Source organism: Ptychodera flava, chromosome 8, assembly GCF_041260155.1.
Source record: "Ptychodera flava strain L36383 chromosome 8, AS_Pfla_20210202, whole genome shotgun sequence".
Lineage (NCBI taxonomy): Eukaryota > Metazoa > Hemichordata > Enteropneusta > Ptychoderidae > Ptychodera > Ptychodera flava.
The window spans coordinates 32,152,246-32,179,147 of NC_091935.1; the positions used below are offsets into that span (position 1 = coordinate 32,152,246).

At 36.2% G+C, this 26,902-nt stretch overlaps 1 protein-coding gene and 1 long non-coding RNA gene across 2 annotated transcripts; both read right to left on the reverse strand.

Annotated features, from left to right (window-relative positions):
* Positions 1-10: 10 nt before the first annotated feature.
* Positions 11-21,194, reverse strand: LOC139138070 (receptor-type tyrosine-protein phosphatase alpha-like). The gene is made up of 26 exons (XM_070706294.1): positions 21,179-21,194; positions 20,779-21,057; positions 20,178-20,489; positions 19,797-19,867; positions 18,636-18,879; positions 18,112-18,414; positions 17,287-17,525; positions 14,662-14,734; positions 13,537-13,651; positions 13,165-13,223; positions 12,498-12,796; positions 12,180-12,267; positions 11,720-11,796; positions 11,428-11,464; positions 11,146-11,243; positions 10,265-10,390; positions 9,920-10,074; positions 8,981-9,116; positions 7,784-7,930; positions 7,288-7,387; positions 6,557-6,636; positions 6,185-6,319; positions 5,931-6,059; positions 5,504-5,658; positions 3,658-3,793; positions 11-2,901 (listed from the first exon to the last, which is right to left on the reverse strand). Exons 1-26 carry the CDS (start codon positions 21,192-21,194, stop codon positions 2,824-2,826), a joined length of 3,687 nt encoding a protein of 1,228 aa, XP_070562395.1. The 3' UTR covers positions 11-2,823.
* A 672-nt stretch (positions 21,195-21,866) lies between these two features.
* LOC139139103 (uncharacterized) lies at positions 21,867-26,178 on the reverse strand. Its single transcript, XR_011553722.1, has 4 exons — positions 26,044-26,178; positions 23,564-23,683; positions 22,762-22,869; positions 21,867-21,996 (listed from the first exon to the last, which is right to left on the reverse strand). It is a non-coding gene; the product is annotated as an uncharacterized lncRNA (long non-coding RNA).
* Between the last annotated feature and the right edge of the window lie 724 nt (positions 26,179-26,902).

The following is a 26,902-nucleotide window of genomic DNA, read 5'->3' on the forward strand; positions in this document are numbered from 1 at the left end:
CGACTTCACGTCAATAAGATGCCATTTATTAAATAAAACGCCACGTGGCCTCATAGGTGATCTGATAGTTATTGAAGGAAATTGTTTGATACAGAATTACAATGTGATGGAAAAAAGCGTCTAGTGTAGATAATATCGCAAATATACAATCTTTGTAAAGAAGTAAAGAACTTGGTGTTTTATAACGGATATTATACCATGCCAATATATTGATGGCCCAAATACAGCGATCTGATTGGTCGAGGCGCGAAATGAACAGTGGTATATTGGTGATATACCACGGCTGGCATACGCACGAGCTCTCAGCTTGAGCAAATATCCGTTTATAATGTTCCACGGCAGAATTTCAATATACTGTTATGATATGATAGCTATAATTCACACCCAGCGACGGTATACCACTCGATTTTGACCAGTTCACTCGACATATATGCTCGTGCATATATGTCGTGAACTGGTCAAATCTCGTGGTATACCACCGCTGGGTGTGCTTTATTGCTTAAATATATCATGGAATATTGATATATGGTGTTTTGCGTATTCTAATTAATTGTTGAGCATGTCATTGAAGGAAGAAATCAGCTACCGAATGATTACATGACAGAAATAATGAATAGCGCTCGAAATTGTTGACAATCGACAAATATTTTACTTTAATCACAGACAAATAGAGAAAAGACTAGCAACGCGGCATGCCTTTTGTTCCATGGTCGTCTCGGTAGACTATGGCCTTTTCATATTAAAATGAGCTTCAAAGGTGTTTAACTTTTTGGAGACTTTGTTTGTGGTTGATAATTGCACGAGATTATGCAAAAATACGACGAGATGGCATCATGCAGCCAGTCGCGTAGCAACCAAAGTTACTTTGTGAGCTCTCAGGACAGAAACACTGTTTCACGCCAATCAAAACATAACACGCCAGCAGTTTCATAAACATGTCCTTTCTTGACGAACGTGTAAAAGACGGTATGACTGACCGTTAACCATTGAGTAAAACCAGACAGTATCGATAAAAGACTTTCAAATTTGGTTCAAACACACTAATAATATATTCATAAAAATATGAGAGGAATTTTTAAAATGGTAAAACCCACTTTCCTGAAGCTCAAGCACTCCCGTTTTCGCCAGCACGCCAATTCCGCTCAACACCACACGGCAGAAGCAACACAAACTTTGCCGAACATACTTTCGCTTAACAATTGGCGAAAATCCGAAAATTACCGAAGGATGCATGGTCGGAACTCTTCGGAAATTAGAGGCGAGAGCTACCTGAGGCGAGGCGAACATGGATGGGTTACATAACCGCTTCACGCCTTGAACAATACCCGTTGCTAGTCTGTTTCTCTATTTGTCTGTGGTTTAATGAAGTTACATAGTTTATCCTCACTAACAATATAACAGAGATTTAGCGTAAACCTTGTACCTGTTCTGCGTATTCTAGTGTTACATTGTGTTATTAAATGGAAGAAAAATATCTGATACTTAATTAGATATGATTATCGTACAGCACATAAGACATGCTATATTGATACATGTTGATATTCCTGTATTCCTTGTGAAGGTATGTACAAATGCACACATGAATTCCATAATCACTTACGTTACATGACAAGTTATAAATTCGCAACTCTAAAATTTCCAACAGTAGAAGCTAGGCGATGTTGCCGTGAGTGTGTGGGGGTTCGTATCCCGTTTGGGTTACAGTAAAATTTAAAAGTTTAAGAAGTTGCAGTAAAGGGCTGTACGACAATACGAGTTCACTTTGTGTAAATGCAAGTAAATAAATTCTAATAACTGTTCTTGAATAAAATAACGGCATTTCGAAATGAAATAAATTAAAATAGTCAAAAGTAAGAAACAAATTTCGAGTAAAGTTTCTTTACGGTAGAACGCGCCTCGGGGACAGATATTAGGACTCTCAAACTTTGACCATTGTTTTCTGACCTACCATTTGTGGGGGTTCATTTCAAGCTGTTGATGTAAGAAAACTTTTCATCGAGTTTTCCATAGAGTTAACACAGGTATGGCGTCCATTTTGAATTTTAAATATCGGTAAATCTAGGGTTATTTCTCTAGTACCAAAATTTGCACGATGACCCCGATTTTTATTTTTAATTTTGAAAGAGAATGGTTGAAAGATTTCTCAAGGAATTTTGATCAAAAGTTTAAGTCTTTCATTGTCGAGGCGTATACTTCCTGAATTCTCCCTGTGTGAAACGCTGATTATCCAAACATAACATCGGACGAAAATAACTCATGAGCATATCCGGAAATCAGATAGTAAAAACTGAAAACGGGAAATGGTTACTATTTACCAATAAACTACAGATTGGTAAAAATGTATTTAAATGTACATAATATCTGATGAATGCAAAATCGACATTACACACTACGAACGGGAATTGTGAAGCTGAAATACACTGACGTATATTAATAATGTAATTCAAGTTTTTTATTCCGTATGTATGTTTAAAATTTCTTTTAGACTTCCGTTTATTTATTTATTTATTTATTTATTTATTTATTTATTACACTTTCAATGAGCGGCCGAGTTACTCAATAAGTAATTTTCATCAAGGCTCATACATACAACAATGTTAATGATGTGAGAAAGTCTAGAAATATTAAATATGTTGTTCACAAAGGAAAATGCAGTTTATAAACTCTTTCAGTTTCATCTTAGAATGTACAATATTAGGAGCAAGTTTAGTTGAGGAAAGCTTAAGTAAGTACAACGAGATGCTCACAGACGTGGTTGTAACTGCTGTTGATTCTTTACAACAAAGGGGACTCCACATCAAAGTTGCATTCCTCATATGCTGTCTAACGTTCAAAATTTGAGTAAGCTGAAAACGAGTCCAGGTAGCTTAGAACAGCATCATAGCAGTACTGGTATTGTGTCTGGAAGTGCAGAAGATATAGAAAAGGTTAATGGAGAGAACATAATGACATGGCGGTTGATAATAAAGAATTAAGGGATACAGTAACCTAGATCAAGCATATACGTATGTATTCAATGTTTTATCCTTTCATTTTCATATCATAGAACTTCGTTAACATATTATTAACGTTGGGTTTTCACACTCAGACATAACTAGGAAATAAAGGCTATCAGCGGAATCTATAGCTGGACCACTTTGCCGCTAGAAATGCCACGTGTTTGGCAATGTAAGGCAAGGACAGCAATATTCGAGCAGGGGTGTTCTTGGGGGTTGAGCATTAAAAGGAAACTCATATGATTTATGATGATCTGGTCAATAGGTCAATTCGTGTCCTAACTTAAAAGGTTTGCAAACACGATAGCGTTTATGCTGACACTGCCTTATCGATGAAAATTTGTCATACTATAGAAATTTTTGTCTAGCATTCTTGATGTTGTACCTATAACTTCCATGTATATAAAAATTTATGCCACTGTTTAAACATTATTTTTTTAGATACGGGGTTCTTTGCTCTGGGTGAAACATCGTGTACACTTGGTGATTAAGAAGCTGACAGAATGAGATTAAAGTTAAAAGGGCAAGACACGACAGGATGCACTTCGTTCAAGTTCCGGTGAGTTCTTTGTGTTACAGAATAATGAAAACACACTGGCTTTGGGCTCCACGCAAACACGTCAGCACCAATGTGGATTCAGAAAGTACAAAACAAACATACCAATGTCTCCACCATGCCTGGTCGGTTATTTCTCAACGTTTTCACGGCTTGAAACACGTCGACCATCTGTTCAACTTTGATTTTCTCACAAACTGCGTAAAAGGCGCAGAATACACCACTTCTCCCGATACCATTTCTAGAATTGTAACAGATTACACATGTTTATGGCAGTAGTGGAATTAATTTAATCTCAGGGACGGTGTTGGAGAAACAGAGAATAAATTGTCAAAGCATTCTTCAATTTATTATGTCAGCTATTCGCAGTTTTTTTACTTTTTTGAACATCCTAAAAATGCATGGGGACAGAAAATCGAGAATTTGATTTCCCATCGTAGACTTAACAAAAAAGTTGGGCAATTTTGAATTTGAAACACCGATATACACAAGAAATTCGAATATTTAAATTTCCCTTACGGAAAGACAAGAACGAAAGATTAAAAAAATCTCATTTTTTTCATTCTTTTGCTCGTCCACTGTGTGCAAATCTTTCTGACAGAGACCTGCTTTTACATGTCAAAATTTCGGCATCAAGTAAATATAACTGAGGGTCATCGACTCATTCGGTACGAGCGAAAGCAAATCACCCATTATTTACCGACTCTAGAAAATTCACAAATTATTTACCGACTCTTGAAAATTCAAAATGGCGGCCAACCCTGTATTAACTCCATGAGGAAAAACAAAATCTTAAATTTTCACAGAAATGACCTAGTGAAAGCTATTCACTCCAAGAGATTCAAAATGAGCCCACAAGTTGTAGGTCAAAAAGTTTTGTAAAAATATTCGTCCCGAGGCTTATTCTACCTTAACTAGCGCAGTGTCGGAACAAAGGTCGGAGTTTAGACAAGTCGGGGTTTAATTGGAAAAATGCAACTGTTAGATACATAGAGACTATAAAAAAAGAAAATTAAACGCGTTGAACATGTAATTCTAGTTCGGCATAATTTGAATACTTGGCGTAATTATCAATATTCGCAGTTGTTCTCTTCCCAATGGCATGAGCGAATACACGTGCGACGTATCATAAGATAGTCTACGAGACTTTGTTCCTGGCTCTGGTTATCAATTCAACGACGCCAATTCATTTTCATAATGGGCTTTCTACTAGTTTGATGCTCAAACTGTAGAAAGCACTACTGTAAAAAATCGGAAACAATAAGTTGATGTCATACATAACTGGTTCAAAGGCGGTTGTACTATGAATTTTGGTAACATTAGCTGCATATAACATTTGCCATTTATGAATCGTTCATTGTACCGAACACTTCTGCACATTCACGTGAGATGTTTCATTGTTGTTTAGTGTTAATAATTAATGTCAGCCGACTTCACACACTATGTTGACGACGTTCGATGGCATTGTTCCAGAATGATAACAAAAATGGACATCGGAAAGTTCTTTTCACTGTTTACAATAACAGAGACTTCCGATCGCTTATCTTGATGATGGAGGAAACGAAACTCGGCCTTGGTCAAATATGATGACACTCCTTGCGCCTTATCTCATTCGTGATTATAAAGACCATATTCGTGTTTGCCGCATGCAGGAAGCGATGAATTTATGGTTAGTCAGTTTGTTTCGAAAACAACATGGCAGTCGATAAAACTCATAAAGTGTTTCATATTCTCTCAAATTGCTCTCCTAATCACTCGTACGGGTAGTTTAAAATTGATGATCTCAATCAAGCCCACCGTGAGTTAAACTGCTCCCATTACATGTGCTTGCAATTGCCAATGAATATGGGTAATAATGATGACATCAACTTGCAAAATTTCCAAGATTAGCGATAATCGAAAGGTATTTAACCTGGCACTTTATGACTACACCAAATATCAAACAGCGTACCTGCAGTGAACAGTGATTGGGTTGTCTCCGGATTGCTGTTGAGCTCGTTCTACTAAACTGATTAGATCAACCATAATGGAGTCAGAGGAGGGGACTTCCTTTCTCGCCGGCCAGTCAACTTGCAACTGTGTAATGGTGCGTGGTGCCTCCTTCCCCTGGGGGAAACAACACACACATATATGATTCGACAGACGTAAACGCAGCAGCGGATAAATCGATTCCAAGATAATTTGTCATTTTAAAAACATGCCATTTCAAAGACAAAAAAGAACCAGCAACAAGCTATTAAGTGGAATATTCAAGTGGCCATATTTTCCACACATCGACTGTTCCAGTGATCTAGGCCCGTATGGATCAAATGAAAATATGCGTCATAATAATTTGTTAGTCACACCATGATTACATACACGGGAAGTCATTCACTCACCGCCTTTGGGGTGTACGTCAACCGGAAGATGCGTTCTGTTATACCATTGTAACTCTCTGTCGCACTGACTTTAACGATGAACGGACCGAATCTGATGGGCTCATTTTCAGACCAATATTTCCCACTTTTCTGTCGGAAAATGTTTTAAAAGAATGTTGGTAATCTTTCATCAGCTTCTTAAGATAGAGTGAACTTTGCCAACATCATAGTGATTATAATTAAGAATATTTCATAATCAAACAAGAAATGTTTACCATTTCGTCTGTTTCCATGTCATTCAACATGACGATCGTGTTGGTCTTGTAATCATACACCATCCTCAAGAAATCCACAATAGTGTGTTCCATCGGCATCTGTGTGGCTATGAAAGCATCCTTTCGTGTGTATGCCTGTCGGAGAGACGAAGATAGAAGGAAAAGGTTTGACAATAAACTGAGATTTTGGTCCGTAAGGTGGGACATGGAAGGTAAAAATATATATTTCATCAATGTGTCTCGCCATTGTGTATGACATTTCCGGTCATAATCGTAAAACTCGTCTAAATCTGGCAGGTTGTATAAAGAGATATTATCTCTATTTTACAACGAAAGACTAAAATTCCTGAAACATGATGAAAGCTTGCTTACCGTGAGGAATGATGCGTTGATGTAGTCTGTAGCATCGTCACCTTCCCCTTGAGTTATCAAGAAGGGCGCGAATCTGTCAACTTAGAAGAGAAACAGTTTACTTCTGTAATTAGTGATCATAAATCAGTTTGAAGAAAATTGCAATTATAAAGAGACATAGCGTTGAGGAAATAACGTCACATAATTTGTGTGAGATCGGACTAATTTTACATTTTTAACAAGATGTGCTCTATTATTCTTGACATTCTGATGCGTTTAAAACGCATTAAGATGTCTAAATCGCCTTGCGCGTTTTCAGGTTCTTCGCCCTTTGATGGATAAAGGCTAAGGATATAACCAGTGCATATTATGTTCTACATTGCTAGGGGAAACACATGATCAGAAAAACGCGCTGTTGTTGTTTGAATTTTGATGAATAGCTAGCAATTGTATTAGAGCCACCCTAACTCGGTTATGGTAGCGAGCTTGAATCCACCAATGAATTATATAATTTTATGGTAAATTTAGATATTTGATTTCTTGTTCTTTTAACACGATTAGAACTAATTTGGGATAATTGGATTTTCATATTTTTCAAATTTCTCAAAAGTGTTAGGTGCCGTATAGTTGAATGTTGCACATAAAAACAAGTGTGTAATGTAAAAATAAAAGCAGATTTGTAGATTACATCGGCAATACTTCACTATCCAATTATCCCAATTTAGTTCCAATCGTTTTATTTTGTAACTTACTCGGTATAATGTCCCTGTCTCTGTTCTTGTGGAAGTTTTCGTCCCTTTTTCCTCTTTCGCAATCGTCAGCCGATGGCATATGGCATACCTTGGATAAAGACTGTTTCCCAGGAAAAAGGAAAACAGTGTACAGGATAATTGTAATACTCATATACACGGTATCCACCTCATGGAAGCATCGTTAGATTTTTGAAGTGGCTATTAACGATATGCAGTGTTTTGTCATACAGGAATTAATTTCTCAGGTCTGCAAAATCTAAAATCTCTCAACAAACGAAATGAATAATATATAATTTCTATTATTCAAAGTACTAGAAACAGACGTCTTTTTGTATCTTCTAAACGACAGTTCACGGCATTCGTGACTGTTATTTACTTAACGAATTTGTTAGTGGACGAGTGATGACTATTATAATACCAGAACAGCTATCATTAAACATTGCGTCGATCACAAGATGACTCTATAACTTCATCGATAAACGATACCACCCTTTACCTCAAATTCGTTTTCGATACCAGACTTTCCGCTTCCGTCATCAGCCTTGAGTTTCTGAAGTCTTATCCTTAAATCGGCTGCCGATATTTGTGTATCTCCGCATACGGTAGCCTCCAAAACAGCGGTGTAGATGAACTCATATTGTTCCTGTCAAGTAAAAATCGAAAACTGTGTTAACATTTTGATTCAGACATGATAGAATCAGAAATTTTTCTTTGTGTAAAAAGTCCGGTGAAAATATGACTGTGAAGAATAACGTCACACTTCGAACAGATATTACCATAAAGATACACGACCGATTTGTTCGCGATTTATCTTTGTTTTGCACAAGTCTCCATAAGAGCAAAAGTTAGCAATCTGTCAAAACCAGCTGATAATGAACGACCCAATTTCTGACAAATCATCATGTTTTAGATGGTGATTTTCAGTATAACTTTCAGCCGAATATAGATTCCTAAATTTGATTGGTTATACAAAAAGATGCCGTCCAACGATACTAACCTGCAAACAGGTCAGAGTTTGTGATGCCTGATTGCGTAGTCCGCATAAAATTGACAAAGACAACTAACTAGAACATAAAAACTATCTACTGTTGATTGACCAATCAGAGTGCTCAATTCAGGGTGTTTTATTTACTCATAAAGCCTTGGTCACCAAATTCCAGAAACGAATGACAGCGCTGTAGTAAAGTATTGCCCAATCAAAAGAGAACATGTCATATTCTGTAGACATCTGGTACGTTTTAATATTCAAATTTGGTAACACAGCGGAAACCAGCTGGAACACAAAATCTGCTGTGCCCTAGGGCATTTATATAATGTGGCCTAGGGCATTTATAGGATGTTCCATTACATTGGAAGGCTATTTCACAAATAAAAGTTTTAATTCATTTCCTAAACATGTTACATTGACAAAGGGGACGGTTGACGTAAACACATTGAAAACGAAAATATATCAGTTAGGGGCGATAGTTTTTAAGTCGGATAAAACCCTCGTACTTGGGCTCTTCTGGTATATAAAGTCCAACCCTACGATAAAATGTCTCGGCCTGCGGCCTCGACATTTTATTGTTGGGTTGGACTTTATACCAGAAGAGCCCTCGTACTCGGGCTTTATCCTATACATAATATACACATTCTTAGATTCGATTTCTATTAATGGTAATGACTATAGTGAATATTAAAGAACTAAACTTACCGGAACTTGAACAAAGTGCATCCTGTCGTGTCTTGCCTTTTTAACAAAATTGAATATATCAACCTGTCCCTCCGCTTCAGCCATCTCCAGCATTGAATCAATCGTTATAAAAGTCCCAGTGCGTCCAACTCCAGCACTATTATACGAACCAAGCAAACTTAGTGAGATCGAAATATTTTTTGCCCTTTCAAGCGTAGTAAATTAGTGATGAATGGATCATCATAATAAAGCTGTTCACATCTAACACGATTGTAACTGATTTGGGATAATTGGATGGTGAAGCAATGCCGATTTAATCTAAAAATATAATCTCATCTGCTTTTCTTTTTACATTACACAGTTGTTTATATGAGTAATTTGTATTATTGCAACATTCAACTATCTAACATGTATCACTTTTGAGAAATTAAAAAAATATGAAAATCCAATTATCCAAAATTAGTTCCAATCGTGTTGTCTATTTTCGACAGAAATATGTGGAGTCTTAAAGAGAAACAATTCACATTGTTATCAAAGTACGAAGTTTTAGCATATTCTCGATGTTGGTACAAGGTGGTGAACTGATGAATACGTATCTTGGAATAACCAATCATCATTCATCACAAAACGATAATAATCAAACACTCCAAAGGGATCAGTCGTCTGTCTCGGGGATTAACAACGACACGAAAACGTCTGTTGGCTTCCCATGACGTACTGATCACATACCGTCACACTTCAAAATATATTGATTCTGGTGTTATATATATCGTATTCTTAAGTGTTGCATTGACTTTTTTCAAATTGGCGCAGGACTTCTTGTCATAGCTTTGCGTAACTGCCCAATAAATCTTATGCTGTTCTCGAACTAGAGAAACATTCTGTTTTAAAGGTCGGTATACACACATGTAAAACTCTGTGTGCAAACGTACAATATCAGGGTTAAACCGTCCAACTGACCTACAATGCACGATGATAGGACCGGCATTCGGTAGAGTGTAATATTTGAAGCGTTGTAGGAATGATAACACACTAGATGGATACTGAGGCACTCCCATGTCTGGCCAAACAGTAAAATGGAAATGTTTGACTTCTCTTGACCTGGCTTCGCCTTCCTATGTCAACAAAGAATCACAACACACCGGTTAGATCAGGCAGCACTTGATAAGCAGGTTTAGGTCAATGACTGTTCTGCTTTCCGCAATTTTTAGACTCGACATTTTTTTATAAGTAAGAGAAACAACATGACACATCACTTGCTTCTCCCGGAGAAAAAAGTCAAAGTAAAAACAGAAGATTTGTTACCTTCTTGACGAAGAAGGTCCTGATGACTGAGTCAGCGAAGAGTTCTTCATTCATATTTTTCACACTGATTTTGCCATAATAGATTTCCCCCTCGCCCATATCTGGCCAATACTTAGCACACTTTTCCTGATAATACAAACACGAACATTACGTTTCATTATTTACTACATGGTGTACTTCGAAGCGCCCTAGCTCTGCTACAACATCATGTAGAAATGCTAACTCGGTTTGTCAAGACGGTTTATATATTTATTTATGTTGTTAGGCCTATATAAACGTGTTGACATGTTTGTACTGACCTGACTTCAACATTCATTCATTTCAAATAATGAGAATTAAGTGTTTCAATGTGATTCAGAGGAAACCTTGCGTGGAAAAATAAGTCGACAAATGGGACACAAGGGACACAACCACTTTTGACATAGTCAACAGTTCTTGTTACTGGTGCTACGAATGGAACGGTTGTCCGACTAACACCACCACCCTGTCTAAACAAAACACGGCACCCTTTGGTCCAGCATGAAACTAACAACACAAGTGGTAACATGTTTATTTCAGCGCTCAAAGCATCAGTTTTCAGTATTTCTGTGATATAAATTATATTTCTAGAACAAATAATTAACCAACTGCTATTGACCGTACCTGCATATCATGGTGTACGCCGCGCCTTGCAGATTAATTCGTATGCTTACATGAGCAATGACGTGTATTTTAGTCTACTATATCATTACTATATCATGGTGTTCTTGTGCACACCACTCTTTCATCTGGTTTCACGGCAGTGCATGTTGCAACCGATATATGCAAAATTTATAGCACAACATTATGCGGCAACAGTTTTGTTCATTTCTTCTGTAAAAACAAAAGTGAGCTTTCTTTACCTTGTTGTTCTCTTTCAAGTTCGTCGCCATCAGTATGGACGTGGACCGTTCCTGCCAAATCATTCTCCAGAGGTCATTTACCGTTGTAGTCTTCGGACCTTAATATGGAGCAATTTCAAATAGTGACGCATAGTCAGAACATTTATCTATATCACTACTGATATTCATTTGATTGAAAACGATATGCCATTCTGTCGACAAGAACAACATTAGACAGACTAAACTGACGACGATTCTCCATGCCCTACAAAATACGTACATTTTACACTGTTGTCTTCTTACCTTGTGTTGCAATATATGATTTTTTCTTCTTATAACCCTGTACGAAACAATTGGAAGTTATTGATATGTTGGCAGCTGCAATAAATTGGTTAAGCTGTGTTCCTGGCATTTTGAACTATATTCAAATCAAAATTTAGCCGAATATTGAAGACTTTTGTTGAGCTTTTATGATTGGCGATATACACAATAACATAATGGTTATCAGTTCTGTCAAGAGTGAATCAAGCTGAACAGTGTGCGTTATCACGCCATGATTTCAAATGAAATGAATAGCAATTGAAAAAAAACATACGTTGATGAACGATGCGTTGATGTAGTCTGAATTGGGATCGTCATCTAATGGCTCTAAAATCACTCGAGAATGGTCATCTGCGAAATGCAGTAAAGATCATAAAAAGGATTCATCATTGCATTCAGGCTACATTGATAAACAATAAACAGTACACGAGACACATAAAACGCCATTGTAGGTAAACAGAGTTTATAAGGCAAAGTACTGATGGATTGAACGCATCCTTGTTCTTCAATCAGTATTTTTTGTCGTACAAGTATATTCAAACGATGTACATATTCGAGACTTTAAAGAAATGGAAAGTTTGGACTGCATGCTTTATTTTCTAAGTGCATTTCTCGAAGATAGTTTGATCCACGAAGTGCCTTGCCATACTCAAAAAAATTGAAGTGTTCAAGAAAGACGACAAAGATCTTCAGAAATGGATTACATCGAGAAGAGAGAAATGCGGAAAGCTTACATGCAACAATGTTTTTGAATCTATTCTTTTGCCTGTTGAGATCTGTCACAGAGACTTCACAAGATCCAACTTGGTCTCCTGGTAAAAGCTGAAATGATATAGAAAACAATATAAACTTGTCGATAAGAAATTGTATACATTTTTGAAAATAATTTTGATCACGAGCATTTTTAGAAAACAAATGAATGAAGCACTTCTAGAGATGTACGGGAAACAAACGTTTGCTGTTCAATGAGATGTAGACTGGTGTATTAACTAAATTTTGATGATTCATGGATTTTAACACTTTCTCCTGATCCTGATTGGTTCCTTTATCACCTTGTATTCAGCATTCAATCCATCCCCTCCACCTGTCGATTTCTTCATTTTGATGTAATCAGCCAAATCCTCTACTCTGATTGGCTTAAAGTTATCACTCTTGTCAGTTTTATATTCTGTCCCGTTCGCGTCTTTGGTTTTCGGCATCGGTTTAGGTGCAAACACTGGATTTGCTTTGGTAGTGCTTCTCTTGCTGATTACTGGCTTCGGTGCTGGGATGGGTCGTGCACGTGGATTCATCATTTCTCTGTTGGCATACAGATATTCGTTGGTTGATGGGACTGCTGTACTTGTAAGATCTGTCAATATGGAAATTCAAAGTTTGACTGGACAAAAAGATCATGTGATTTGACCTTTCGTCCGTCGAGTCTCTGGTACTGTACAATAAATATATCACACGTACGAATACGACATCGACAAATATGACACTGATCCAGCTATAAGTGAGCCAAGAAAACTACTGTAGAAAGCCATTTTTAGATTTCATCATACATACATATACATTCTTCGGGAATGACTCGTGTCGTAAGTTATTAAGAGCGAACGATTTTACAAAGTTTTGATAAACACAAATACTGAGCAGTATTCGTTACCTATACATATGTATGATAACGTTTGTCAAACGACATTCATGTTCTAAATTACCTCTCTTATGATGGAAGTTTACCTGACAAATCCTCGTTACTTTCACTTTTTGAAAACATTTCTCTCCACGATTTTCCAGTGCTGAAAACACCCACACAGATTTAGATAAATAAATAAATAAATAATAAATAAATAAATAAATAAATAAACAAACAAACAAATGAATAAAGAAAGAAAGAAAGTAAGAAAGAAAGAAAATAATAGATAATAAAATAGCATGAATTGAAAAATTTTATATCTATATTTTTCAAACTTATCAGATGATCAAAACACTGGCAGATTTATCGTAATGATCATTATGTATTAAGTAATAAACATTATATTTATTTATTTATTGTACTTATTAAGGTAATGACAAGAAACAAACAAAACGATATACGAAGAAATGTCTTACCGTTTTGTGTATAGGTAACCGAGAAGGAACAAGATTAGAAGTATGAAAACTAGCGTCAAAGTAATTGAAGTAAATACAATAACGCCAACAGACGATCCGGAAGCAGGTGGTGTCGCTACAAGGAAACAGTACACCCATGAATTCCGTTTGTTTGACAGTCAACAAAATTGTCACTGCATTATAAGATTTGAATAACATTTGTCTCATTTTTATCGAGCGACATCAAAAACAAAATTCAGTACATTGTTTCTCGCATTAGCTTAATGTAGACCGATGGACGCGTCGGTTTTTAATTGTATCATCGTACAGCATGGGCGAGTTTATATACATCAAAGCAGTGGTTTTACAGTGGTTTGCGTTAAACCGTTTGCAAAACGTGTATTATCTAAATTGAGGAGTTGCCAACACTTCAAGGTGTACCTATCGTCTACAGGCAAGCAAAAGCGTCAGATATTTGTACAAACCGTCCTTACAAACGGTGTATTCTGAACGGGATGTGTTGACATAGTGATGATTCGACCACTCATAACCTCCTTCCAAACAATGTTCCCATATTTGCAGAGTTGATTTATTTGTTGTTGACTGACATGACCGCCGAGACTATAATTACGCCTCGACAGTGTTGGCAACTCCTTAATTTTTCGAGATTTCTTCGATTCTTTAAGGAAGTGCTATGATCACAGGGAATCTCGTGAGAATAATATGTAGAGAGACAGCAATCATGTGAAGCAAATTTGAAGCAATCTGTCACATGTCGGTGACATATCTGTATCATGTGAATAAACTTTGTGTGTTTGTGACTTTTATGCAATCCCCAACACCGTGTAATATGAACAACTTGTAGCGTGCCGTAAGTGGTACTATTTTAAACACGGCAGCCATAAAATTACGTAATATTTCACTGCTAGCTTATTAAGCTGAACACTCAAAAGGTGACATGTTTGTAGCAATATTTACACGTCTTATAAAATGCGTTTGTGACAATTTGTATACGTCTTATCAAATACGTTCGTGAAAGTTTGTACAAGTCTTACCAAATGACAATGTTTACACGTCTTATCAAATTTGTATATGTACTGATATGATCCGAGAAAAAAAACCATTTAAAACACATTAACTGCTTACCCTGTACAGTAATTGTGCATCCCTGAGCTGTGTCACTCCATGCACTAAAACAACAACCATTTTCAGCAGACACCTGGTTGAGAACATAATGTAAGAATAAAGTTATGACCGTATACACGGTGACATTATGCTACTGCTGAAGTTTGAAGGCTGTTAACGATGTTTATGGTTACAATATATATATATATATATATATATATATATATATATATATATATATATATATATAGATATATATATATATATATATACACACAAACACACAAACGTAGAAACACCGATAATTATTACAATTCATTGATTTCAAATTGGACTTGCACTTTCTTCTGAATGATTGAAACGAGGAACAATATTCAGCCTCTCCAGGTAAACTTTTCCTTATTTTATCCCCGTTGCATATAATGCGTCTTTTTTTTAAATCAAGTTCTTTGCCGAGGAATATACACATTCTCACTGTTTTCAGACCTGGTATTACGATTATGGATCTAATGAACTGCTAAGTAAAGATAGAACCAGTTATGAACTCAATGTGCTCATATGTTTTACAACAAGTTCATTAATAGTAGTATGCTTCACAGAATGTTCGATATCCAGTAAACAGGCCAGAAAATTTTAGCATTTACTCAACAGAACAACTTGACATGCTAATGTGACCCCTGAATGGAAGAAATGACATGTTATATGAATGACCTGTACAGATTTTGAGTTTGATAAAATTACAAACTTATTATCAAGCATTAAAATTGACTGCTGATGACTCGACATGTGGTGACATTTATCAGACACTAAGCTTACTGGACGCATGAAATAATACAGTATGACATGAATCACTGCGTACTTTTTGACTGTTATGAAGTTGCGTAAAACAATTGTACCTTTGACCTGTCTCATTTTGAAGTGACAAAGAAACGAGCAAGGAGATGTTACGCAACATTTGCAGACCTCAGGATAATCACTAACCAAAACACAAGAACAAAGATATTCTGACAGCAGTTCAATTGAGCACACGACGCGGAATGGAAGACAGACTTCTGATAAGACTAGATGTGTATACGGTCTACTGCCAGAGTAACTATCTCTGACGAGGATTTATTGTATTATGTTTTTCAATATTCCTGTCAATAAACCAAATTCATACCAATATAATCGACACCCGTGTGAGGCGTGTAATAAGAACAATCAGATATCTGTTATATCATTATATGTAGCAGGTTTCATCAACTTTCGCACAGTACTCTCAGAGTTAAATCACTAATTACAAAACTTTATTTAATATGTAAATGAGCTAATTATTAACTTGACACGCCCAATGCTTCTCAGTACAATTAAATATTTCTCAGATCAATATCTGTAGCAAATTTCATCAAATGTGATGATGTATTTTTGGAGTAATATCACAATTACAAAGTTCATTAAATATGCAAATGAACCCTAATTAACTCCACACAACTAAATGCTTTACACCAAAATTAGATATCTGTCGGATCAGTATCTGCAGCAGATTTCATCACATTTGGTGCAGTTATTTTGGAGTTATATGACTAATTACAAAACTTCATAAAATATGCAAATGAGCTATTGGTTAACTTGACACTGCCAAATGCTTGGCAGTACAATAAGATATTTATCAGATCAATATCTGTACCAGATTTCACCGACTTGGGTGCCCGTATTTTCAGAGTTATATACCTAATTACAAAGTTCATTAAATATGCAAATGAACCGCTACTAAGTGCTTTACACCACAGTTAGATATCTGTCAGATCGGTATCTGCAGCAGAATTCATCAAATTTGGTGCAGTTATATCGGAGTTATATGACATTATAAAACTTCATAAAATATACAAATGAGTTATTTATTAACTTGACACTGCCTGATGCTTCTAATTATAATTAGATATATATCAGATCAATATTTGTTGCACGTATCATCAAGTTTGGTGCAGGAATTTCAGAGTTATGTCACTAATAACAAAAGTTCATTAAATATGCAAATGAGCAGATAATTGACATGACACTCACAGTATCATCATGATGTTCTGAGATTGTCATCTGTGAAAAGTTTCATGAAATTTTGTGCAGTATTTCTTGATATATGCTGTCATACCGTCTCCATAGGGAAACCATTGTATGGAAAAAAATTATATCGCATAATTTTATTAATATGCAAGCCATACTAACCAATTGCAATTAGCATATGGTACCTGTGTACCAAATCTGACTTAAATCTGTTCAGGCGTTTTTGAGTTATCGTGTAAACAGACAGACAGACAGACAGACACACAGACAGACAGACAGACAGACACACTCACACACACACTTACGGACAGACGGACATCGCTATGACATTAGCCCACGTGTGTGAACACGTGAGCTAATAAAACGACGACGAGAAAAAAACAAAGACCATTTTGATCGATATACGATAATCCTTTACCATCTCATACGATAATCCTTTACCCCGTGCTAGTCATTACAACCATTGAGCTATTTTTCAAGGAATTAAAATCCACTTAATAGAACCTATTAATTACCAATGCAACCGTTAATCAGTGCTATAAGCAAAACAATGACATAATGCCTATGATGATGTTCATCATCATTACAATGATTATCATGTCGTACCTTTACACTGTAGTTAGTTTCAGGTTGCAGGTCGGCGATTACACAACTCAATGCGTCTGTAAAATTTGAACAAACTTGCGGTGCTGCAACAGCGTTTGTGATATTCCGATCGGTTGACTGCCAGTACAGAATGATGTATGATATCACAGTACCATTGGGACACCTAGGTGCAGTCCAGGCTACCTCTATTTCTGTTTCAGATACACCTTCTACAGATACGTTTCTCGGTTCAGAGGGAACTGAAAAAGGATGAATACGGTTTAGGCTTGACATTTCGTAAATGATTGTTTACTTATTGTCGCCTGCATAAGAAGTTTTTTCAATATTTCAGTACCGACTTTAGGGGTGACATTTAAGGGATTATATCTACAAAGAGATTAAGACTGCGACTCACAACATATTATGTCTAATTGTTAACAAGTCAAGTGACAATGAAGCTAGCTTCGTGCTGTCACACAAGAAGATCATGGTCCCAGTGGTAAAAGAGCAGTAAGTTAAGGGAGCCAAGTAAAGTCCGCGCACACGGCTATCCCATGATTCTACTACCAAAACCTCTAAGCCAGTGAAAAAGTTGACGCTCAATTCGGGCTGATTTCGCAATATTAAATGTACCGGGAATTAAAAAGGTGATAAAGGTGAATGCGTTTGTCAAAAGAAATCGAACGACAGGTTAGTACTAACGACTTCATAAAGTTTTACAACTTCATACAAATATATGAATAAAAAATTATCACTCGGCGTGGGAATCATTTTCATCTGAAACACCGGGACATGTTTGAGGTCGGGATAATTTTGAGGTCTTAAAATACGTGTCCAGATACTCACCGCCTTCGTGCGTTTCTTCTGTGACAGAGTTAGGGGGTCCTCCCCCACCGTTTGTATGTGCAGTTATTGTAGCTTTGTAACTGGTGAATGCATAAAGATCTGTTGCCAGGTATGCAAATTGAGTTTCGTCAAAGAACAAGCTTTGGAAATTCTGCTCTTCCCCACACTCATACGTAGTTTCCTGTTGAAAGTCCAGTCTATAACTTTCCAAGGGACAGTCTACAGTTGCCGGTTGTGACCAAGTTATATTAATATCTGATGACGATACTGCATCTGCTGAAAGCCATTCTACCTCCTGCGGAGCTGCGTACAAGAATCGAGAAAACTGTATTTGTCGAAAAGGAAAGAGTATTTTAAAGTACACATCTAGTTGTCCTACCATACTTGTTGATATAATGTATGTTACAAATTGAATGTCACAGTAACATAACAGTCTTCTTTACAAAATTTAGACAGCTTCCTTCAACTGTCTATGTATAAGCATATTTATACTTCAATGCAGTCAAATACGATCAGACACTTACTCGACGAAAGTGTTGTATTGAATACAGAATCACTGAATTGTCCATTTCCGGCCGCATTATCCATTGACAAGCTAATATCATATTCTGTGCAGGGATCAAGTCCATCGAGCAGAAAACTCGTCTCATCTGGCGCTACAACTCTCTGATCGAAGTCTGTTTGGGTTCCAGCAACTCGGTAATATACACTATATGACGTCACAGACACACATCGAAGAGTTTCTGTTTCCAAGTCGGCGTCGTCGACCTATCATGTTTAATACAGCCAGAAACGTTGCATGGTAAAATAGCTTACATTATTTGATGGAAATTAAGTATATAATCTTGCATCAACAGTATTGCCTCGTTTTCTCCCTGTCACAAAAGCTTACCAGAAACAGATGAAAAAAGGTTTTCTATGCAAAAATGTGGTTCGGAATCGATTTCCTAGCGAATTGGCGAGGCAGTTATATATTCTGTCCCTGTATTAGCTGGTGGCGAACGGGGGATTTTTGTTGTTCATTAGTAACGAGTAAATTTTCATTCTCTTGCTCGAGCAGTGAGTAAGACTGGTACTATCATGTAAGTGGGCAATAGGGAGCATTTTAATAAGGACAGGGCAGCTACATTGGAGAGTTTTGACGGGGGACAGGGAAAATAGAGAGAATACTTATCAGGAACCGAGAGGGGGAACTCTAATGGGAAGGAGATGGAATTTCCAAATCGTAGCGTTATGGCAGGTACAAACAGCGATTATTTCATCTCTCCAAAACATTTCTTTAAAAGTAGGAGTTATATGTACGCACATCTAATTACGTTTCTAAAAATCTGCTTGTCAACTTCGGCTGGCCTGTTTCTTTTGCGCAACATATTCAGTACTCGGGAGTTAGAGTCAGTTTCTTTAATTTTCTAACTCACACGGTTCACTGTCAAATGCACATTTGCGACAACAACTCATTTGCCGCTTAGGACCGATAGGCGTCTATTAACAACACGATTGACACTGCGTATAATACACCTCAACCTACCACGGTGTACAGCAAAGTACTCAAAGTCTAATTATAGTGATATGTGAATGATAGTTCACAATGGTAATGAATTAAGTCAGCCAGCGGCGACATCATTATATCTATACCTAATAGCATAATCATTATAGGGCTATTGTTGAAATATACATTTACATACCTCCCAAAATACCATTATTTCGTTTTCACTGATCGTCATGGCCGCTTCCACACTCGGTGTACCTAATGGATCTGATATTTTACATCATGTAAGAATCACTTCAAGACAAAGTACCATTACTATCACTTTGTCTATCATCGTTATGTCAGAAAAATATTGAATTTTTAAGGAAAATATTGAATCAACCCATATTAACTAGCAAAATTTTCCATATTAACTGCATTTGTTTCGAAATGCACAAAAATACGACCTGTACACATTACTTCTAATATGAGTTCGGTTTAAAATCGTTCTGAACTTAATCTTCTGTTACTATTCCTTTTTTTAAGGCCGGCATGGCACAATCTTTAAGCGTTATATCCAACGGATTAAGTTACCTACCATCACACAGTGTGTGCTCCGTTACATGAGGACCTAAATCGCCACCACCACCGTCACCAGGTCTGTATGTCTTCACAGCGAATGTGTACCTTGTATAGGCTGTCAACTCAGTGACAAGTATGGTCGTTTGCGGCGGGATTGTCGTGTCGTATTCCTCGAATTCATCATCACCAGTAACTTTATACCAAAGTTCATACTGCACTATTGGGTCATCTCCAATGTCATCAGAGCTGTCCCACTCATACCAATTTACCTTCATTTCATTTTCATTGATATCGGTTATCCACGGATCACTTGTTAAAACCGGTTGGGCTTATTGAAATGAAAAATATGCACATATCAAATCGTAAGTCGTGATTCTTTTCATTAATAAACAAGGAACTAACCAACTTACCGACCAACCAACCGACCAACCAACCTAACAATCAAACAAACTAATAAGTATATAAATGAGGTATCTGGACGTTAATATAAACCATTCTATACAAGTCATAGTTCTATGCAATGTAGGAACACGGTTTATATCAAACAAAGGGGAATGACGTTACAGAAATGTTGGTATCCCTGAACATACTGTTGCAAAATGTTGCCTTATACTTACTGTAGGCATCAGCATTAATTGAGTGTTGTTGATCACCCGGCGTCAATAAACATATAACAATTTCATCCTTTGTTACAACCACATCGTTGAAATTGTTGATAAATTCATAGTTTGGATGGGTGCCATGAGTAACATCGTCGGTGTATACGCTTGTTTGCGTGTGTAGTGAAACAACCATGTTTTCCTCGTTGGCCTGAACTGTACAAGTGAAGGTTGCAGCATATCTTGAATTGGGCTTTTCATCTTGAATGAATTCTTTTATCGTAGGGGTGCTTTCTCCTATGAGAGCAATGAAAGTAGTTCTTTAAATGTTAGTAAAGACTTTATGATTTTAAATTAGAATGCACCTCGGAGACAGACATTCAGAATCTCAAACAATGACAATTATTTTCTGATTTACCAATTGTGGTGCTCATTTTCAAGCTCTTGGAGTAAGAAAAAATCACCGTCAGTTTTTCGAAAATCGAGATTTTTAATTTCCCCATCAAGATAACAGGAATGTCGGCCATTTGGACTTTCAAATATCGATAAACGCAATTTGTTTCTCTGGTACCAAACTTGATGAGTTGGCCCCTAATTTTATACTTGATTAGGTATGAAATGGTTGTAAGTTTGATTTTGGAAAGCTAGTTTCAGCCAAAGTTTAAGTCTTATATTTTCGATGTACATAATGCCTCAAATTTTATTTGGAAATAAAGTTGTTGAAGGCAATAATACAAGGATGGTAAGATCACCATGCCACGAGTTTCAAGTCTTAGCGTTGATTAGGTAAATACAGTATAAATGGGGTGGCAGCAGCAGTAAATTTTGTAATGAAGTATTACGAAATATGAAACACCTCATGTGCTCACAGCAGTACTGGAAGTTACATTCGGGATATACAATGTACATTTCCAGGGTATATTCAAAGAAAGCCAGTGTTGTAAAACCTGTATTATTAAAATGCTATAAAGCGGTAAGGCCATTGAGAATTCTGTAAATGGATGTTTGTCTGTGTGGTCTATCGATTGTGCCGTGTGGCCAATGTTGCAACGTTTACTATGAGAGCAACTTTAATCAACAGCAATCATAACAATAAAATCACTTACCATCCTGCATGTACTACCAATGTATCCATATCGACAGTTACTGTCGCATTCACCGGTTGTCTTATCACATGGAGTATTACAGTTACACTGATGCAATCACCGTTTTCATAAAATGTGCCATCCGCACAACCTGTAACGAAGATAGAACATTGCACAAAAGAAGAACTAGAAGCCAGAAATTGAAAATCACAACGCAATGTGTAAACCACATTCCTAGTTTCTCTCAATAATTAATTATGCAGAAAAGAAGGATGTGTGTTACAATGACATTTCATTGAAAATCACAACACAATATATAAACTATAGTCCTAATGAAACGAACTCGTTGATTTTTACTTTTATTACGTTTCATCCATTTACAGCTATTTCGACTTTTCAAATAGCATTCTTTTTCGTTACCCTTACTCTGCTTCAAGATGAAATCATACTAAAAAAACAATCGCCATGGATTCCTAAATTGTTACATGTCAGACTATTTAAAATAAAAATACTTGTCTGCCATCCTTTAAAATTGTATCAAAAGAACAGTGTTTGATACAAGGCCAAAATAAGCACAATATCTTTTATGTTACCATCTGTAAAAAATGAATTTTTAACTTGGCATATAGAAATGTATTTGAAATACCATATGCAACACAAACTTGATGTACTAAACTTCTCAAAAACGGTTGATTTTTGATGAAGCATCTAAATTTTCCTCCTCAAAAATATAAATGACAAACATACTTTGCATTTATCGCGTGGTTTTTGGCAAATGGATGCACCATTATTCAAACCTGTTTGCTAATACCTGTCATTTCATTTGAGTCTTCAATAATAACGACTTGTTGAATGAGACAGATTCGATAACATACTCATAAAGGTTCCTATCCCTGAAAACTGTGAGATTACTCACCAATGGGATGAAAACATGTACCATCATAGCAACATCCATTTTCTAGACATTCCTCTCTAGATTTTGAACCACAGTTTATGCGGTCTCCGCTTGGGATGGAACACTGTGCTAAAGAGGTTCAATGACAGAAAAACAAACAATGTGATCGTACAATTACCGTGAAAGAATTTCCAACACTCCATTTTGTAGTATTGTATTAAATCGTATAATGGTGTACCTGTATTTGAAAAATAATATCATTTAATTCCCGTACTAGATACCATCACAGCTTCAATAGCAAAACAGTTTTAACGCTTTGAAATTTGCCTAATTTGACTGATTTTAATTTAACGAAATGAATTTTTGTGACAATTTATTTCTGACAGAACTATGTCCTTTCATTTTTTATGACATACGAGAATTAGATTTATTGATGATTGAGAATTGTCATGTACCAAGATGTCTTTTAGGCACTGGACAACGTAGTTTTCATTTCCGTGCCACGAAAGTTTGGAATTCATTACCGAGTGAAGTGAAAAATTTGACCAGTCTGTACACATTCAAATGTAAACTGAAAGAATATGTTAAAAGAAATGTTCCCCTTTAGTATACTTTTGTTTTCTAGTATTAACAGATGTATTTTTTCCTTTTTTCGAAAATTGTATGAGCCCCGATGAAAATTACTATTTCAGTAACTCGGCCGCCCAGTTAAAAGTGTAAATAAATAAATAAATAAGTAAATAAATAAATAAATGATTAGACAGAAATGTCAATTCGTTTCCTTTATTGCGATAATTACATTATTTCTCAAGGAGTAACTTACCATTGAGAAAACATTGACCTGGCGATGACCTCTCCCAGCAACATTCTCGATCCAAACAGTCATCAGCATTGTTAACATTTCCACAGTTAACCCTATCGTCTTGTTCTATTGAACAGTGTACTGCAATTAAAAACATGGGAAGTACCTAAGTGTATCCTGAGCGTTAAGCAAATACTTTGTGGATGAATGCCATGCCAATTGTAATATTTTAATCACTAGATATTCAAACAGTATCCAAGAAGTTTAGAACTCTTTATACGTTTATATGAATTTAATTGAAGTATATGAGTAGGAAATTGTATTGAAATATATTTCACTTTTGTGTAAATAGAGTATATACTATTTCTCCAATTCGTATGTCATTGGTCTTCATCAGTCCGACAAACGGTCCCTGAGTATGAACATTTGTGATGCACATCTCAGAAGGATTTATTCGGATGAAATGTGGCAATTTATAATGATGACAGATGATTCTGAGGAGTATGCAAGGCTAAGAGCGATAAATTGCATTTCCGTTGATGGTTTATTGCAAAATATCAGCAAACAAAAAACATAATTATATCTACTACTACTACTACTCAAATCATGCCTTTACTAAACATCACATTTGGATATAGTTTAGAATATGGTGAATACTTGGAGCTACTACAATGCAACAGATATAGAGATCTGTCTTAATCATTACTTTGAGTTAATACGAGGAAAGAGTATATGGCTATAGGAAATAAACATTTCGCTGCACATATGTCTCCACTGATTCATTGAAGTTACCAAAAGTACATTAACTTAAACATTAGTTAGGCTCCAAAATTTATTACAGACACTATCCACTTTTTTATGAAGCACTACGTCAAAATTGGCGTCATGTTCTGTTGTACTCACAAAAATTCATACAAATCCGTATACTTATAACCTGAGAATGTTGTTTTCTTCCACAAAACATTTGCTATTAATTGTTATATATATATATATATATATATATATATATATATATATATATATATATATATATATATGCTATTAAGTGTTATATATATATATATATATATATATATATATATATATATATATATTATATATATATATATATATATATATATACATATATATATATGTTTGCATGTCTCATCGCTATGTCCGCGAAGAGACTGAAGAATAACATTCTACTTTTTATTCGGCAGTTTTTGTCGTCGTCATTCGTCTCATCATAATACCCGAGTAAGCTGTGCGTCATCGCATGACATCTGTGCCTGTAAACTGAGAAGACTCTGAGAACGAATTTCTGGTCATTAGCCTTCATAAAAGTTGCAGCCAATAAATGGTACACACCAGCAATATATACATAATAGTGTCCGGATTTACCAATACTTTATTTATCACAAAATTAGTGCAATTTTTGTCAGGAAAGGCTGCATATAATCTGTAGTTGTTAGCAAGAGTTCTGTCACGCCATCATGGGCTTGTTACGCTTTGTGTTTGCATTACGACTACGGCTGCGTACACAAATGACGATGGGGGGGGGGGGGGTGGAGGAATCGCGATTAAAATCTTATGTTTCTTTCAGATACCCTCCTCAATACCCTAAAAATATGATCAAAATTTTTCAAGTACCCCCAACTATCACAAGGGCGTATATTTGTAAAGGATGTGCGCGCAGAAAAATAGACACGTATTGCGCCATTCCGGTCGCAGGTATTCAAAACTACCTGTTATTAGCACTTTGAAAGTTATATTCCTAAGGCAAGTTCTTCATTTTAAACGCATCAGTGAACTTTTTGGATTGATCGGTCTATGCAAACTCTGGCCAGGTCAGTTGCTCCTGCCGAAGAGCACACAAAATGATGATCATGAGAGAGTATGCAAATTGTGAATTCTGGCTAATTGCCATAGTGTAACAACCTGAGCACAGTGACCCAACAAAAAAATGTTGCAAAAGTACAAGACATATATAAATTAGATGCTACTCAAAATTTACAACACTGAAAAATTAAATATTCCATCAAATAAATATTTTAGTCTCTGAAATTTGGATGTACTAATGGCAAATTTGGTTAAAAAATAAATAATTCCATTTAGTCACATATTTTTTCATTTAGTCTTTACTGTTCAAGTTTTACTTTTGTATTATTTTATGACGTGAAAGTGAAAATGTATTAATCAAGCATGGTGACCCCATCTTTTTTTTTCTTTAATATTTGTTTATACTCACACGCCAGAATTCAAAAATGCCCGATAACATTTCAAGTCTCCTGGTCTTCCAGGTATTGCTGTCTGGCCTGACCTAGTGTCCAAGTACGTTTCACTATCATGTGCGTCACTTGACCCAAACTCTCTCTTCAACTACCATGTACATCAGCGTCAGAGCTGTCTCTGTCACTGTTCAGGTATGCAGAAACAGTTTTACATCGTACAGGTTGTCATAAAATGGGTTACACGTAATGCCAGCACACCCATTGAGTAATGGTCTAGCTCATACTCACCAGGAAATGTACACCATGGACGACCACTTGGTGCAGATTCATAGCAGCAATCGAGATCATCACACCCCGATGATCCACCACCCCCTTTTGGGTTACAGTCGATTCGATCAGGCTCGTGTGTAACACATTCTTGATCTGGAAAAGTGCAGGAATTATTTAACTGTTTTACCGTAAAATTTACAGCAAAGTTTTATCCGATAAAGCATGAAATCGTTTTAATTAGCATTGTAGTCCGGTTTTACAGTTTTAAAATATGTTCATACAGAGTAAACAAGGTAACATATCCTAATAAGTGCAATATATCAGATTTGTATGAAAATTAGAAACAACAACAGTTTGTATCTTCCATGACCGCATTGTATTCCCGACAATGCTACGAAAACTAAAAAAGTGGATCGAAATACTGTACGTTTACTGAGTTAGCCACAGAAAATAGTCAGTACAAATCATTGCATTAGATACAATACTCTTAATCTTGGTTCCTGAAACAGACCTACGGCGTATTCCTAAGTATACTAATTCAATAGCTGATTCAACAGCTATACTATATAACATACATGCAAAATGTCTGTCCGAGGATGTATTTTATGTTTATGTAGTGTAATTATCTGTAACTACCACAAACCAACAAGGACGTGTCCGCAGAGGATTTTGTTTATCTTTATGCCACATGCACATACTCTTACAGATTAGGGCGAAAAAGATGTCTCCGTTGACACCAATGTCTTGTCGATCAATGCATTGTCATATACCATTGACAGAAGAGGCCTGCCTGTAGAATGACATCGTAACAACTGCAGTTTTACTTTGCCTTCTGAATACTACATACAGTGCTAACATCCCAAACAAGGGCAGATCA

Excerpts from the sequence above, each read along its gene's own strand:
- LOC139138070 (XM_070706294.1), bottom strand. Across the intron at positions 20,490-20,778 it reads AATTAATGCTGATGCCTACA|CCCAACCGGTTTTAACAAGT; the intron begins GTAAGTATAAGG and ends CATTTCAATAAG. Across the intron at positions 6,060-6,184 it reads ACATGGAAACAGACGAAATG|AAAAGTGGGAAATATTGGTC; the intron begins GTAAACATTTCT and ends ATTTTCCGACAG.